The sequence below is a fragment of the Rhinolophus sinicus genome, linkage group LG07 (assembly GCF_036562045.2).
Source record: "Rhinolophus sinicus isolate RSC01 linkage group LG07, ASM3656204v1, whole genome shotgun sequence".
In the NCBI taxonomy this organism is placed as follows: Eukaryota; Metazoa; Chordata; class Mammalia; order Chiroptera; family Rhinolophidae; genus Rhinolophus; species Rhinolophus sinicus.
In genome coordinates this window covers 2,351,673-2,368,805 of record NC_133757.1, presented here as the reverse complement: position 1 = coordinate 2,368,805, position 17,133 = coordinate 2,351,673, and the positions used below count along the sequence as shown (strand labels likewise).

The following is a 17,133-nucleotide window of genomic DNA, read 5'->3' as shown; positions in this document are numbered from 1 at the left end:
GAGCCTGCTTCTCCAGCCTTCCCAGAAGTTCTGAGTTACGGAACAACCTTCCAGTAAATGGCTTTTGTGCTTCAGTTAGCCGGTATCAGCTTCTGAGGCTTGCAATTAAGGAGCCCTGCCTGTGATGGGACTATGGCTTGTCACGGTCCAGGTCTGATGCCTGAGCCCCGATCGGCCCAGAAACAGCCTGATGGGGGCCAGTGCTTCTGAGCAGGGCCCAGGTGGGAGGCACGGATCAGGGGAACATGTGTGCACAGCTGTACAAACATAAGCGGGTTTGGCTATGCGACCTCTTGCAGCTTCAGCATGCTAACGTGCAGGGCGAGAGTTCCCAGAGGGGTGGCATGTCCTGGCTGCTTTGTGTACCCACAATCCTTTCTCCAAGCAGTCTTCCAGAAACACACTTTGGAAAATGCACGACGGGACCCTTGGCCTGGATGGTGGACACACGTGTGTGATGCATCTGCTTTCAGTTGGGCCCTGACTCGTGGTTGCAGACACCCCTTCCCAGTGCTTACCAGCAGCTCAGGGGGCGGGGACATGTCCCCAGATGTGAGAGGGTAGGGGCAGCACTTCATTCTGGCTCCAGGAAATGAGGGCAGGCCCCAGGGGCTGGGAGAAGGGGTAGCCATTTGCTTTTGAAGAATGATCTGACTTTGATGCTGTTGGGTAAGATTTTGGGAGGAGAGCAGAGCCCAGGACAAGCTCAAAGGCCAAGGTCATCTGTGGCGGGTATAACTAACCCCAAGTCCCTCCAGGGTTCCAGGTCTACACACACGTTCCCACTGATCCCGGGCTCACCCTGTGACTCAGGTGTCATTTATCCTATAGGGAAAAGCTCTGGCTCAGGGACGTAGACGACTGTCTCAGAGTGACAGGTGACAAAGTGGGTGGGATCCTTGCTCCCACGAAGTGGCGGGATGGGGGACCCTCTGGGAAGCTTGGCTTCTGTCCCTCAGGCTGCGGGCGCCTGGGGAGGCACGTTCGGGGGGTGTGATGTGTCAGAGAGTGTCTGATGTCAGGCAAACATCGGAGGAGGTCTTTCAGCAAAATCCCATGTCCACTCACTGGAACTGGAAAGAGAGCCGGCTCAGAGGCTTGTCGGTGTGCACAGAAAGGGGGTGTTGAGCAGGGTGGCTCTGGGGTCTGGGGGCTTAGGGTGGGCTCGTGGGGTCCTGTTCACACTGGGGTTTGGGAACGCCACCTGGCCTCTTGTAAACGTCCCTGTCTCCTGTGGCCTCTGGGAATCTGTGGTACTAGGAGCAGGAGGGAAAGGGCACCTGGGGGTTTGGGGGGTTTGAGGCTTCACGGCCAGGCAGACGCCTGGCTCCATGGTGCAGGCTGGATGTGCAGGGACAGAATAGCCCAGCCGTGGACAGCAGTGTCAAGGCTGAGGGACCCAACCGTGCTGCAAAGGGGGTGCCCAGGGACTGAGGTGGGGGACTGGGTGGCGGACGAGGGAGCAAGGGCGCCAGTGCGAGGGCCTTGAAGCCTCAGCAGACCTGTTCTGTAGACGCCACATGGGAAGTGTTTCAGGGCCACGCTGTCCCTGTCACAGCCAGTCAGCTCTGTCGCTGGAGCGTGGAGGCAGCCACAGCCAGTGTGCAAATAAGGGTCATGGCTGCTCCTAATAAAACTTTACAGAAGCAGGTGGTGGGTACAGTTTGGCCCTTGGGCTGCAGCTTGCTGACTGCCATAGCCCCTCATGTAGTTAGCAGGTGACTTGTTGTTTGGGGTGGGGGGGGTGAGAGACCCCAGGTGTGAGGAGGCCCCGGAGAAGTCCTTGCACATGTCGGCGAGAGTTGATGGGGTCTCCAGGAGGACAGCATGGAAATGAGCTGCAGACGAGGAGATCCCGGGTGTGAGGGGGGCAGGAGAGGCTGGTGAGAGGCAAGGAGGGTTCCTGGGGTTCATCCTGGTGTGGGGGGGGCAGGGGCGGGCTGTAGCGCCTTCACTCAGATGCTACCTATGGAGGGAATTTACGCAGGGTGGCAGTTTTGGACAAGGTCATTGGAGATGCCTCTAGGACAAAGAAGGAGAGAGAGAGAGAAGGGAGCGAGCAGTCCAGCTGTGGTCAGGAGCTCATCGCAAGTCGTGGTGGGGAAGCTTCAGCTGTGTCAGTGTATCTGGTATTGGTGGCGGTGGAACTCTGGGAAACAGTGGTGTGTGAGGCCACAGAGGCAGACGCTGCCTCTGGGTTGTTTGCAGAAGCCGGAGGAGGAACGCGAAGGCCCGTGTGGGCCCCTGACCCTTCCACAGCCCCTCTTGCATCACGTCCTCTTGCCTCCCCGAGTCAGAGTGATTGCGATAAAGTGTCAACCCCCCCCTTCCCTGGCCCATTACTGGCATCTCACTGCTCTTAGCACATCTTTCTTTTAAGCCTTTGCTCTATTGCTATGTTGACCAACATTAATATCTATCAAAATTAACATGGTAGGATAGTTTTTATACCTCTGTACATTCCTTTGAATGTAAGTAAAATATATGCTTTCCCAAATGTAAGAGTTTTTCCCAGCATGCGTGTGCTTCCCTGCCCACCTAACAGGTGCCGTGGGGTGAGTAAGAGCTGGGTTGACTCTCACTCTGTTTCTGTAATTCATTTCCCACGTGCTTTCTTGTTAAATATGCTTTATTCAAAATACCATATTTTGTCTTCAGTTTTTATGAAGGAGAAACTTGTCCGTAATTGTATTGTTTCATTAAAGCAAGGGATGCTTCGTTTTGGGTACTAAGTAAAAGGAGCTCTCCTTTCCATGCGTTGGTTACAGACACGTGAGAAGAGGGAGACAGTAATTCCAGGAAGTAAAAGCACTGAGCTGTTGGTTGGCTGCTGTAGGCCATTCGGGTAATTTTCTGTCCTCAAAGTAACTATTTTGGAAAAATGACACAGTACATGATCACATTCCCCAAATGGGGAAAACTTTGGGAGATGTTTTCTGTCTTAAATAACTGGTCGTCTGTTGTGCTTTGAAAGGGACCCAGCTCTTGCACATACACTTTCTTACTTGCTCCAAACATTGTCTCTGCAGGTACTTGGGACAATGGAGAAGCCCTGTGAAGTGACGTACAGAATGGTGGCCAGCCCTCTGGGGAAGCTGCAGCTCTCTGGCTGTCAGCAGGGCCTGCATGGCATCCGGCTGCTCGGCAGGAAGACCCCAGACCCTGGGTGAGTCCTGAGGGGCACCCCCTCTGTGGGGCTGCTTCACAGCAAGGGGAGGAAGGAACATGGCTGCTGCCGTTTTCCACTGATCACGGCGTGACACGTAGCCATACGCCGCCAATCACAGAAGCCAGAATCTCTCTAAGAACGCGCGATGGCACCGTGGGGGTCCTTCATTTGCAGCATCTGTGCTTGTTGCCCGAGAATTTTCCGCCTCCGGTTAACCACAGGGCCGTGCCCTGGAGTCAGCGGCTCCAAGGCGTTGGCTTGCTGTGTACATTTACAGCGGGGTTGGTGGCTTGTGACCGTTGAACACTGAGTGTTCAACCCGTGTGAGGTGGGAATCTCTCTGGAAATTTGGTGACACAGAGATGCTTGCCTCATCTTGAGTTTTAAGTCAGGCCCAGCCCTCCCTGTTCAGTCTGCCAGGGGTTTTCTACCAAAGCCTTGGAATTGCCTGATCAGGAGCTCGCTGGCCTCTCAGCTGCCGGCAGAGCCGGTACCGCGGGCGAGGAAAGGGTGTGAAGTTCCCTGTTTAGCACGACGTCAGGGTATGGCCATTGCCAGCAGGACACACGTTCCTCTCACTTTTGTGACTGCTCTCCACTGTATTTCTCTGATTGTAAAAGCATAAAGAATTTAAAGCACTCCTGAATGTTTTGTTCCGGAATGGAACGTTTGATTTCCCCCACTCATTGATTGGGAGGAGTGGTGTTAAAATCACAGCTCTTGTGATTTCTGACAGAAGGAAACAAACCACCCGCGCCTGAGCTCAGTGTTTGTCTTAACGGGCTAATAAACACAATGCCAAGAACATTAGATAAAGAAAATACATAAGAAACATAAAAATTGATTTTAATGGAGCCCTGTCAGAGGCAGCCATAATGAGCACATGCGCCGTAATAAATACCAGTTTCGCCTCCACTGTTGAGAATTTTCCTGTAGAGCTGCATGTTCCAATCAATAGTCTTTCCTAAGACAAAAAATAAGCGAGCCTTTGAACGATACGAAGACATTCTTTAACTGTGAGAACCGTCTGGCTGTACTGTTCAGAAAATCACAGGCACCAGATAATTTGTCAAGGAAAATGTCATTTTGTCTTTTAGCTTGTTCAGTTGCTCAATAAGTTATAGGAATTATGTGTTGAATTTCTTTTGCTGTGAAAACCACTCCTTAAAGTGAATTTGGGGAGGAAGAAGTAAAAAGAAAAAAGCATAAGATATGCTGAGTTAAATGCCCATTATGGACGTGAAACTAGAATGAAGGTGAGGCTTCAACTTGACTTTCTGCTTCGCGCACTTTCTGACTCAAGTGGCATCAGCTACAGACGCGAGACGCAGCCTCAAATAATGGCTTCGATAAGCTGCAGCTGACAGCTCAGAGGCGGGCTCTGGTGACAGGGTGGTCACTGGGACTTTGGCGGCCTCCCAGCTTTCCTCTCTGCACCTCCAAGCTGTGGTCCTGGTCCTGCTTCTACAGGTCAGCCTCTGGGGACCAGGTTGCCACCTCACATTCCAGGCAGCAGATAGAGGAGAAAAGAGGGAGGGAGCACCACCTGCCTCTCCAAAAGGAGCACTAACGTTTTCTCTTTTGTCTCATTGGCTAGAACTGGGTCACGTGGCCACACCTCTATGCAAGGCATGCTGAGTCACCATGTATTGGCTAAAATTAAGGTTTCTGTGTAAGGAAGAACTTGGAAATGGATGTTGGGGACCAGCCAGCAGTCGTGTGTGTGTGTGTGTATACACACACACACACACACACACACACACACACGGTTAATTGGGGGAGGGACAGTTGAAAGTCAGAGAATAGAAAATCCTAATGTCTGTGACTACAGACAATTTGTTTCTTCCTCTCTGATCTTTCTGCGTTTTGTTTCTCCATCTTACTGCACCGCCTAGAACCTCCAGTACGGCACTGACTAAAAGGTGTGATGGTGGCCCTCCATCCCTGGGTCCAGTGTTTCACCAGCGTGACACGGCCTTTGCTGGGTGCTATAGGTGTCCTTTCTCAGGCTGAGAATCCTTCCTCCAACTGTTGGATGTTGTCCATGTGTCAACTTGGTCATATTTTTCTCCTTTATTTTTTAAATATGAAGTCAATTTTAGGATTTTTAAATCAATTTTGAAATGCTAGACTATACCACTTAATTCATGATATAATGTTTTTGTTTGCTTGTTTTTTTTACACATTACTGGTTTAGATTTGCTACTTTGTTTAGGATTTATGTGTTTAAGCTCATGAGGCATGTTAGTCTACGATTTTCTTCATTTGTAATATCTTTGTCAGGTTTTGGCATTTCTGCCTACAGAAAACCGTGTTCCCTCTTCTCTTTTTTGAAAGCGTAATGTGTGGAATGAGTATGACTTTTCCCCCAAGCTCAGGATGCACTCACTTTGGACGCCATCTGAGTCGGCGTGTTTTGTACCGAGAGGCTTCTGGTTAGAACTCCTTTAGCTTCACAGAATTAGGTGCTGCCCGGCCCTCCTGGAGGGGAGCATCCCCACGCTGGCTTGGCTTGTGCAGGGAGAGCCATCTGTGCCCTCCAAGGCCATGTCCTCTAGCTCTGCCGATGGACGGTGGTGGGGGGTGGGGGGATTTGGGGCCGAGCACCCTCATGGGCCTGGGCCCCTATGTGCTCCGGAGTCCTGGGTCTTGAGTTCCTCTGAAGCCATGCCACCTCCTTCGGTAGACAAGTTGGAAGGTGGCCACCGATGTCTGTCTGCCGTGTGCCTCCTGCCCCTCACGTCAGCCTGTTTGCCTGAGTATGTGGCTTCATGCAGTGACCACTGAATTGTCATTTGTATAGCTTACGTTTCTCACCCTTCCTTCCCTCAAAATATTTGAGTGAAGGACACCAGTTTGGAAAGTGGTCTCCTAGTCTCAGTTTTATCATGTCCTATTGCCGTTAACAACGGCCGTATCCAGAGCGGTTGTTCGTGTGCAGGAGCCGGATCCCTCCCCACGTCACTCGTGGGGCTGCAAAGCTCTGACCTCGCCATCGTTCCTGCAGGGTCTAGAATCTGATGAGAAGGGTTGTAGAATGTTTATTTTTCTGATGTTATTTTGGGACTTGTTTAGTATTTGATTACTTGAAAAAATGGACTGTACAACCTTGGGTCATAGTTAACGTTACGAAAATAGCAGTAGGGTTTTCGGGTTTGGGATACCGGAGAGAAAGCACATGCTTCTCGTTTCACTTATCAAAGATTTACCTTTGGTTTTCATTTTTTTCCATGTAAACTTTCTTAGAAAAATACAGGAATGCAATACTGAAAAAGCTTACATGTGCCAACCAAACTAAACCATCCTACAACTTTTTGTATTAGCTTGGTGCAAAAGTAATTGCAGTTTAAAAGGTTAAAACTAATTGCAAAAACCGTAATTATTTTCACACCAACCTAATATTTTGAAAAACGTCAAGTTGTGTGCAGGCTGTTCTGTTGTTTATAGGGACATACGGTGTCCTAGCGATGGTGGCTCACTGACAGAGCTGACGTTTCTGACGTCGTGCCCCGCCGACTCTCGTGTCGTGGCAAGAGCAGGACCTGAGCGCTTGGGTGGCTGGACAGGGCCTCTGCCAACCAGTTGGACTGGCCCCACTGAGACACGCGAGAATGTTACTGCAGGGCCTCTGTGCCCAAACTGGGAGCGGGGTGGGGGAGCGCGTCCGCCTCACTGGATGCACTGTCGGGTTTGCCCTTCAAATGTCCAAAGTCGTCGCCCCGTGGAAAGAGTGACGGTACCTTGAGGTCCTCCTGAGGGGAAGGGGAACTCATGAAGTCACATCAGGTCTATTGAGCCTGTCAGCTTGACCCAGTAGTGACTGATGGTTTCCACGTGCATTTGCTTCTTTCCGGCACTCCTGAAATATTTTAAGTAAGTGGGCCATTGGGGGAACAGGAGTCTGTCTGGGGCCTGTGCCTGCCGTGCGCCCTCCCCCCTGCCAGCACCTCTCTACGGGCCAGTCTGATGGCTGCTGGTTCCAGGTAGTTCCTGCGGGTCCACATATCTCAAAAACCTTCCCGGGAAATTCATAAATGAATTCCTTCCGGCAGATTGGGCCATTGTAATACACATACTTGCAGCACTTATTTTATTATAATTGATCTTTCAAGGAAGAGAAGAAAGTGTTAAGTCTAAACACTTGAAGAAACACTCTTCCCGTCAAAATAATATCCAAAACACGCTCCGTAGGGTTTTTACCTGCAGCAAGTTTAGTTGTCTCATTGCTTTTCTTCAGCAGCTCAAAATAATGATTTGTGTTGTATGCGCTTAAAAAATGTAATTATTTTATTTTACAGAGTGTTCCTTAAGGAGGTCTCTTGAGTCAAATCAGCATGTCTCTGTGAGGAAAACCTACCAAGCTCTCTGTGGCTTTTATAGAAATCGTCGGTGTTTTGAAATAAGTGCTCGGATGCCGTGGTGAGCCTGGCATGCCTCGTTCTTGCCTCCGCTCAGCTCCCTAAGTCTAAATCCTCAAGGCAGCTCTGTTGGAGAACCTCACCTCCAAGTGTCTGAACTAGGGGTGAATTTCCAGTCATGCACCGGGAGCTGTCTCAGGGCCTAGGCTATCAGTAACACAGATTGGGTGTACCGTCCCTCTAAGCACTTGCAGCGCAGTGCCCCTTAGAAGCGAGACAGTGTCCTGGTCTTTCAGGTTGGTGGCTGAAGGGGACACAGGAGGCCAGGATGTTTCTTGTGAAGGTTCCTGTGTTCCCATGGTGGGCAGGGTCTGCAGGGCTCGGGGCTGTGTGTGGGGCCTGCAGAGTTGTGTGCAGCATCTTAAGGTCACAGCCCTGGGACCTTGTTAGTAAAATAAAGGAAAGCCACGTGATGTGCTGTCACGTCACCTTGGGTGTGATGCTGTGGCCTCCGCACTGAGCCTTCCGAGCCCTTAATAAAGTGGGGCTGCCTGCATTGTGCAGATGGTTGTCCTGAAAAGCCCCATCTCAGCTTGACTGGCAGTTTGTGCCTCCCTCGCAGGGTACCCCCGTGGAAGCCCGAAAGGTGGGGTGCCGTGCTTTATTGTAAGGCCATATAGTTAGAAGATATCAGCAGTGCGTGGCTTCACTAGCTTTTGTCCTCTTCTCTGGACATTTAAGTTCTTTCGAAAGCCTAGCTCACTGACTCACTGGTTACCTGGGTCAGGGTGGAAGGGTGTTAGCAGTCCACTGGACAGTATGTAAGCAAATGTCACTCAGATTTCAAGTGTTTATATTCTGGACCCATTTAAGAAAAAGAGCAACATAGAAGTTTTACTCCTATCAATGTTACTGTGTTGCTGGGAGACAGAAATGGCAAAACTTGCGTACTTGTGCCTGAGAGTCAGAAGTCAGCTGGTTCATTTAATTCTGCGTCGGCCAGGATCTCCTGGAAGGGAGAAAAGGACACTTGAATGACAGCTGCAACTATGTGGGTTCAAAATAGGAGCCAGACTGTCAGAGTAAAGGGTAGTTTTCGAAAGTTTCCAACATTTGGACCGTAAGAGCGCTTGAGAGTAAAAGCGGTAAGTAAACTAGCTAACTTCCCGCACAGAAAGGCCTCGAGGTGGCCTGGTACATAAAACCCTAAGTCCTCTGGCCTGAATGACAGCGTTTCTTTAGGAGGCATTGGACTTCACCTCTGCCCTCCTCCGGTTTTGAAAGGGTGGCAGCTTTCCCAAAGAAACGGCTCTCCTGTCCCCTTGATCCTGCCGCGCGTGGGTGGCGCCCCTCTCCTTTTCTCCATAAACAGGAGGCAGCCGCGGCCCAGTCCCGCCCTCCCTCGGGCTTGCCCTATATGGTGTGCGGCCCTATGGTCTCCTCCACGTGCCCTCACCATCACCTGTGTTGACTCACAGCTGAAAGGAAATCATTTCTGCATTAAAACCCTTGGGCTCCTCTCCAAGCAGCAGCTCCCCCCTGGGAGAGCCCCCCAGGCTCGCGGGCTCTGTGTCTGCAGAGTCCCATCAGGCTTGAGTCTTGCAGGAGCTGTTTGCATGGAATTGGCTCTGTGACATGGCCCCGTGGCGCTGTCACTGCTGTGGGGTGGACGGGCCTGGACTCGTGCAAGGTCCTTCCTGCTACCTCCTTTCCATGGTTCTGTGCCCTCATCCCCATGTCACCCGCCTCCTAGATGGTCTCTCCTGCCAGCCTCAAGCAGTCCTCACCCCATTCTCCTTTCTGCTTCTAATTAGCTGTGGTCTGGAAAATTGGTTAACAGGATTGTTCGAATTGTGAGAGGAATTAGGTTAAATAAACTCCTCTGAGAAAAACAGTGTAGAATTTATGACAGTGTTGTGGCACCTTGGAGGCCGTCTTCATTTCTTCTGGAGTCTTTCTCCAGAAGACCTTGGGTTGCCGGGAGTCGGGTGGACGTGCGGTAAGTGGGCACTTTGCAAGAACGTGCCTGCTCGGTGGTGGCCAGGCCTCGTGCAGGAGCTGCATGCTCGTCACAGCAGGTAACCCTTGGAGCAGCTCCGTGCACTTGTACCGATGCCACTTTCTGGCTGAAAGAAGTGGAGGTGGGGAGACGACAGGCTGGTTGCAGGGCTCAGGAGGAACACGGGGAGGAGTGGCTGCTCCCTCTCCTTACTTCCAGTTTCCAACAGCGCCCGCCACTGAGCTGCCCTGTCTTTCCTTGGCCTCGAAACCGTTGAGGGGAGCCTGCCAGACAGGCCTGCCTGAGGCTTAGTAATTCAGAGCGTGGCTTTTGTGCTGCCTGCCTGCATGGGAATGTCTTTAAAGTAGCGTGTCCACCAGGTCATGTCTAATTTGGAAATTCAGAGTCAGAACTTACTGTGTGGGGAGCAAGGCTACAGCTGCCTTGCCTCCTATAGGTGTTTGCCTGCTGACGTCTGCATGCCACTGTAAGCTTCCAGGACGGTACTGAGAGCTTGCCCGGTACGGACGTGCCCTTTTCATCGGGGCCAGAGCTGATGCTGCACGAGGAGCTTGGTAGCTGAAACTCAGCCACTTCTCTGGACTCCTTCCTCTGCACCAGGGTCGCACCCCAGAACTTTGTCCCTCTGCTCTTTGGTGGAAATACAACTATTTTATCTAAGACCGTTGACATACATTTCTCATATTTTGCCATGGGATTTTGGTTTCCAGTATTTTTATTGTTATATGGCTTTAATATTTTATGGTATTTAAACCATTCATAACTAGTGAATAATTTTCAATTTTTTTTGTTTTGTTTTGTAAATGTTAATATCATTTAAGCTGTAAATTCTCAAAATATACTTGGTTTGTTAAATTTATTTCCTTTAAATTGTATCAGTAATTGGATCAGCTCCTTGATATTAATGTACAGGCTGTTGCATGCTGATCAGTTCAGAATTTAAATTGAATCAAAGGTTAAATGAGTTTAATTTTTGAATTGAATTGAAGCATTGTCTTGTGTCAGATTCATCCAGAATTGTTATTTCCAGTTGCTGTATCAAGTGACAGACAGAAGTGGGTATTTTTGTGATGAAAACATTGAATAAATTTAGGATTATGGTAGTCACTTGTTCGCTCATTCTCAAGACCTGTGAGTGCCTGTGTGACCGGGAATATGCACTGGGCGTGAGGGAAAATGAATGTGACAGCCCCACGTGTGTGGAGCCCAAGCCCAGCACAGGAGCCTGGCCTGGGTGGACAGCGCAGTGTAGTGTTGTGTGTGTGACCCCACAGGGGGTGTGTGAGCTTGTGTGGAGGTTGTTGAAATGGTCAAGACAAGGGATGGTGTGGGCTGAGCCTGGGCCACTGGCAGTAGAACCGCGTGGGACTGGGCGAGTTGGGACATCGTTTGGGGTAGAGCCAGTGAGACCTGGCATCTGACACAGGAAGGATGAGGTTGGGTAACTCGCCAGGCGGTGGTCCGTGCTCTTAGGCCTGGGGTACATGGAAGCAAAGCGGGGGGGGGCGGGCAAGAAGAAAATAAAGATCTGGGGGAGCAGCTGAATAAGGGAGCTGGTCAAGAAGAAGCACCAAAAGAAAACCAAACAAAACTAAAGACAGAGAAGAGAACAGAGAGAGAATGGAGGCTGAGGACGGCGAGCAGGCGTTGTTAGAACAGCTTTGGGGCATCTGCTTCCTGGTGTCGGCCTCGGGGTGAAGAATCCTGACTTCAGACTTGTCTTCGGTCTCTGAAAGAACGGTTCCTTGGCACTTTGCTCTTCCTTGAGACCAACATGCCACAGCTAATTATGTTTTTGCAGCTTTGACTCTTGGAGGCCCACTGAATTGTGTGTGTCACCATCTGTCTGGAGTCGAAATGGCTCCATCCTAAAACAGTGAATCAGACACGAGGATGGGCCATGGCTCCAGCGTCCGTGGGGATGTCCCCGCAGGGACACAGGAACCCAAACGGAGGCGCGTTCGCACCAAACGCCCCACATTCCGGAGTCGCTCTTGAACTGCGGGTTGGGGCTCATGGGGGACAGGAGGGACAGGAACGTCTTTCCCAGAAATGCAGTTTATCTCGTTTGAGAGTTCTTCAGTGGTTTTCCATGTAGGACACCCCCATTTCCTTCCAGATTGGCTCCACTCGTAGTTACAGCTCCAGGGCAGTTGAGGGAAGAGCTCCAGTCTTCCGTCTGCAAAGCCCTCTGTCCTGGTTTCCCCTTCTCCGTGTCGTTGATTTGCTCTGGGGCTTTTGGCCCACTCTCCCTAGTTTCATTTAGACTGGGGTTCTCGGTAAAACACTGTCTATAAGCGTTTCCACGACTCTCCATCTCCTCTCTCTAGATCTGATCTGCACACATGCACACGTTTTTTTCAGAAAGAGAGCATACAGCCTGGACTTCAGTCCACCTGCAGGTTCATGGCTGGTTCTGTGGAAGAGCTCCGGGGCCTGGCACACGCTTTCACTTTCGGCATCCCTTGGCAGGATGCTGTGTGCTGAGGGAGTGTTGTTTTCTTGCTGTAATTGTTGCTGACGGAATCTGTATTATTTCTCGTAAAGCTGCTTTTCCTGTGCGTTCTTCCAGAAAGTTGTTCTCCCCACCCTCCCTGGCCAGCACAGGTGACGCGTTTAGAGAACACTTCTTAATGAGCAGCAGTGGAATCCTTTAGCTGGTGAAACAGACGTTATGCTCCCTCTGTGAGGTCTTCCTGCAGAACCCGTGTCGGACGGGTGGGGCTGGAAAGTTACTGGGCTGAGAACACGGCTTCTCTTTCTAAAGAAACTGCTGTTGCCAGGGAGTGGCCCCCTTCCAACCCGCTGATGGGGGTGGGGGCACTGGGAGAGGGGTTTGCATGTGTAGAATATTCACATTCCAACCAGAGTTTTCTGCCAGGGTTCTTAGACAAGCTACCAATGGAGTATCAGTAATTCTGGAAGGATGCCATTAAGAGGGAAAGCGTTTTCCAGACCTAGCCCATAGCAGTAGGAAAAGAGACACTTTAGCGCTGACTCCCCTCTGTCCCTCTCTCTGATGGGACACTGCCCTTGTGTGTAGTGAGGTTGTGCATATGTGTGCACACACTCGTATTACGACTAGCTGCATTCTAGACATTTCGAATGTTCTGCCTCTTTAATGTTCCTTCCACTAAAAATACACACTTGTAAAAGTAAGGGAACAAAGTTGTTTATTCTTCCTCTGAGTTATTACCCATACCTTAAAAGTGGCCTCCCCCAAATAGTGGTTTTTCTTCTCTGAAAATCATCTGGAAAAATACCTAGCTTTCTGATCTTTATTTTATCCAGTTCAAGGTCTGTTCAGAAGAGTTATTGTATAACCGAGTGTTGCTTTTATTAAAAAGAACTGGGTCACTTATTTCCTTCAAAGTTTCTGGTGTGTTTAAATCTTCTCTAGGTAAACAAAACTTTTATTGAAAATAATATTTTGAGACTGACACCTTTCTCAGGACAGTGGTGCTGCAAGCCCCTTGTTTCTGCTGGCCGTGCTCATAGCCTGGGTCTCATATGTGGTTCCCGGGCAGCCGTGGGCATGTGGGGTGCTCCATGGGCATGTGGGGTGCTCCATGGTCATGTGGGGTGCTCCGTGGGCATGTGGGGTGATCCGTGGGCATGTGGGGTGCTCCGTGGTCATGTGGGGTGCTCCATGGGCATGTGGGGTGCTCCATGGTCATGTGGGGTGCTCCATGGGCATGTGGGGTGCTCCATGGTCATGTGGGGTGCTCCGTGGGCATGTGGGGTGATCCGTGGGCATGTGGGGTGCTCCGTGGTCATGTGGGGTGCTCCATGGGCATGCAGGGTGCTCCGTGGGCATGTGGGGTGTTCTGTGGGTGTGTGGGGTGCTCCGTGGGCATGTGGGGTGCTCAGGGCTGGGGCGGAGGTCAGAGGCGTCAGCCCCCTTCTGGTCCTCAGGAACCATGGAGTAGAAATGGAGGCCCCACTTCCAGGAGGAATAGTCGGGAATGATGCAGCACTGTGGCATTATTTGGTCGGAAGTTAAACCTTAGGTCTTTCAGAAATTTTCCCAGCACCTCTGGCTGGGCCCTTCCACTTTCTGTCCCCAGCCTTCACGCAGACTCAGCTTCCACCACCTGGATCTGTGGGTGTCTCTGTCTCTGTCGTGGCTTCCATCAGTTTGCACACAGCCATTAACTACTTTTCAAGGAATTGAAGAAATGCTGATATTCCCATCAAATAAAAACTAAGAATTGCACGGGGCAGCACGGACTCCAGGGGATGGATGGGTATGCCTACTTTCTGAACGCTCCTTGCAGACTGCTCCCGAGATTTCCTGGTCCCTGGACAGAACTGTCAGGGCCTCGGGCAGTGAGCATCCAGGCGGCCTTCTGCTTCTCACATGAAGACACTCAGCCCAGGGATTGAGTGTCCTGCCAGGGCCACCATGCCATGTGGCGAGGGCATATGGCTGGAGACTTGTAGGCTGAGGCTCTTCCCACTTTCCTGGAAGGCTTGTTTGGGGCAGACCCTTGTCCGCCAGCAGGTTCTCCTGTGCTCTGTGTGTGGTGCAGCAGGCAGCTGCCAAACCTGCTTGGGCACAGCTGTCGTCTGCTGGTGAGAATCAGCCTGCCCTCCAGGGGTGCTTGAGTTTTGAGGATCATCTTAGAGCTTTACAAGGCGTTCGGGTCTCCCCGTCTCTGAGGGCCGCCCTGAGCCATGGTGGCGGGACCCAGGCACAAGTGAGGACGCGGCAGACCACAGAGGGTGACAGCAGGGAGCAGACTGGTCTGTGCAGGAACAGGCATGGGTGCATTCAGGCTGCTGGTGCCAGGAAAGTGGGGGTCCTCTGGCTGCTGTGTTGTCGTGAGGAGAAGATGGGATGTGGGGGGGGGGGGGCCTGGCTGGGGAGAGTCCAGGGCTGTGGTGGACGGATCGGTTCTTCCAGGTGCCGACGGAAGCCTGTGCGCAGAGGCTGGAGAGGTGAGACGCCAGAGCGCAGGGTGGGCGGGCACGACCTCACACTGCCTCATGGTGCCATTTTCCATAACGTCTCATTTCAGGAGGGAGGGAACCATAGCTAGCTGGTTTCTTTGTTAGAGTTCATTCATTTATTAACTTGACCTGTATGTTGATGGCAAGAAAGGAGTTTTTTATAACTTCAGTGTGTTGACATGTCCCCTTCCCCGTGCCACCGCGTCCTGTCCGGTGCGTTAGAACAAGGGACAGATTTCTGCCTGGACTTGTCTGTCCGTTTCCTGAACTCCTTTACTTCTGCGGCCTTCCTCTCCTCAGCTTCATGAGGCCAGAGCCGGGGGTCCCGTGCTAAAAGGTTCATTAATCGTGTGATATCTGCTTGTTTTCTTGCCTCTGAGTTTTCGAGAGCTCTCCAGATTTTTATTACCCAAAGATCCATATGCCATAGACATAATACCATCAACTGGAAATTGCTTTCTGGAAAAGAAATTGACAAAACAACTTTATAGTTGGCATTTTTAGCCTTAATATCTGAAGGCCAAAAGCATGTCCGGGATTTATGGAGTTCCTGAATTTAAAATATAAGCAATAAAATTTTCTGAAGGTGGGTCCCCATCTGCATCTATTATTATAAAACCCTTAAAGTTACTTTAGCCTGTGACATATTAAGCTTTTTTTTTTTTTGTCTTTTACTTTCTGACAAATTGTGTCTAAGGAAATTAGTTTGCTTGCATGAAAAGTTATCTGTGTTTGCAAACTTGAATAGTTTTGCTGGTTAAGCAGTCTAGAGATGATAAACTTTTTTGTCAAAGGATGGCTTTGGTATTGTATTAAAAAGAATCGGGGCTGTGTGAGAAACCCACAGAAGAGGTCTGTTTTACAGGATGGCCACTGCCCTCCCGCCACGGCGTTATGGGGTCATTTGAATTGACAGAACTAAAATCTGTATAATATTCTCTTTTTAAAATCTGTTTTCAGTTTATTTACCTGATATGGAGGCACAGAGGCAGAAACCCAAGAGAACCGAACGTCATTTTTCTCAGGTTCCACGCAGGGCTGGGCCAGCTGAGCACTTCTCTGGATGGCCGCCGTCTCAGAGGACAGAGTCACGTGGTTGCAGCTAGGTTAGGGGAAGAAATTCCCTTTTGTGCATAATTGGTTTGGCTTTGACCCAACTACTCCCTTTTGTGGTAAAATAGACAGAATTTACCATTTTAACCACTTTCAAGTGTATAGCTCAGTGGCATTAAGGACACTCACATTGTCACATAGCCGTCACCTCCATCCGTCTCCGGGACTGCTGCCGTCTTCCCAGACTAAAGCTTCGTCCTCATAAACAGCCTGGAGCCGCTGTGAGCCCAGCCCTGGCACCCCCGCCCTCCTCTGCCTCTTGTCTCTGTGCCCACACACCTTCCGGTCCCCAGAGCTGCTCTCACCAGGAGCATATGGCGTCCCAGTCCCCTGCACGTTCATACACCAGTTGTGGCTTGGATGGCAGGTGGGTGTCGGGGGGCCTTCTTCCTCAGTGGCAGGGAGTGCCTCCCTTAGCCTGTCCCATCAGGAGCACGGGGGCTGTGGAAGCAACATGGCCAGTTTTTGCTGATAGGTGGGGAAGGACTTGGAAGACGTGTGAAGCTTTATACAGTCGTGGGGAGGTGTTGGTGATGCAAACAGGACCCCAGTGCATGGAACTATGTCATAAGGCAGACGCTGAGGACAGGCACCCAGGGTGGAGCCAGGCCCAGCCATCCCATCACACATGTGGCCTGGGATCAGAAATTGCTGGAAGGCCCTGGGGCTGCCCCAGACGTGGCCCATGCAGCCGGTCATGTCCTGTGTCATGTCCTGTGTGCAGTGGCCCTCGGCGATCATTGTCGAGGGCAGTGAGGTGCTGATCCCATTTGCACAGACAAGTACTGAGAGGGGAAGGCAGCTGGGAAGTTATGTCACGGTCATTTCTATAAGGGAAAGCGGGGAAAGGGAAACTGGCGGGCTCGTGCTTTCTGAAGCCTGCGAATGACGACGTTTGGGTTCCGGGTCAGTTTGGTGAGCCTTTCGCCGAAGCAGGTGCTCGTCCTTGCGGACGTGTGGAGACTCCCCTGCGCAGGAAGTGCCAGGTAGTGGGTTTTATGCCCATGGAGAACTGTGCACTGGGAACAGCCCTCTGGTCACTCTGGGGCTGCATCACACCCACTGTGCAAAGGCTGTCCTGTCGGTGACCACTCCTGGCGTTTTGGGGCCACTGGCTGAATGCAGGCGGTCTTCCGGTGCCACGCAGCAGAAGGCTGCAGTGCACGTGAGCAAAGCAAAGGCCTGCAAGGGACAGAGGCTCAGAGTCCTTCCCAGAAGGCGAGTCTCTGTTTTTGCACACATATAGAACCTTTTCGCATTTTCTCTAGCTTTTTCATTAATGTATGTAAAAATATTAAAAGCCCTTGTATATTACATTAAAAACTATGTCAGCTGCTCTGCTTTTTTCTATTTATTAAAACTTTTCAAGCAGTAAAAACATTTTACTTGTTAATGAGGGAAAGTGGGAAAATTAATGACATAGAGCCTGGATCCACCAAGATGTCTCCTCTTACCCACGCATAGCCAGCCTTCTCCCACCGCACGGTTTAATTTCCGTGATGGGGTTCAGTAAGCAAATG

At 50.8% G+C, this 17,133-nt stretch overlaps 1 protein-coding gene across 5 annotated transcripts in view; it reads left to right on the top strand.

Moving 5' to 3' along the window:
• The window catches only part of MGMT (O-6-methylguanine-DNA methyltransferase), a 267,078-nt gene that overhangs the window by 47,060 nt on the left and 202,885 nt on the right, over positions 1-17,133 (top strand). For all 5 annotated transcript variants that reach the window (XM_074338804.1, XM_074338805.1, XM_074338803.1 and 2 more), the window contains one exon: positions 3,030-3,166. In XM_074338804.1, coding sequence (XP_074194905.1) covers positions 3,042-3,166 — 125 coding nt within the window. In that variant the 5' untranslated portion in view covers positions 3,030-3,041. The remainder of the gene's footprint in view (positions 1-3,029; positions 3,167-17,133) is intronic.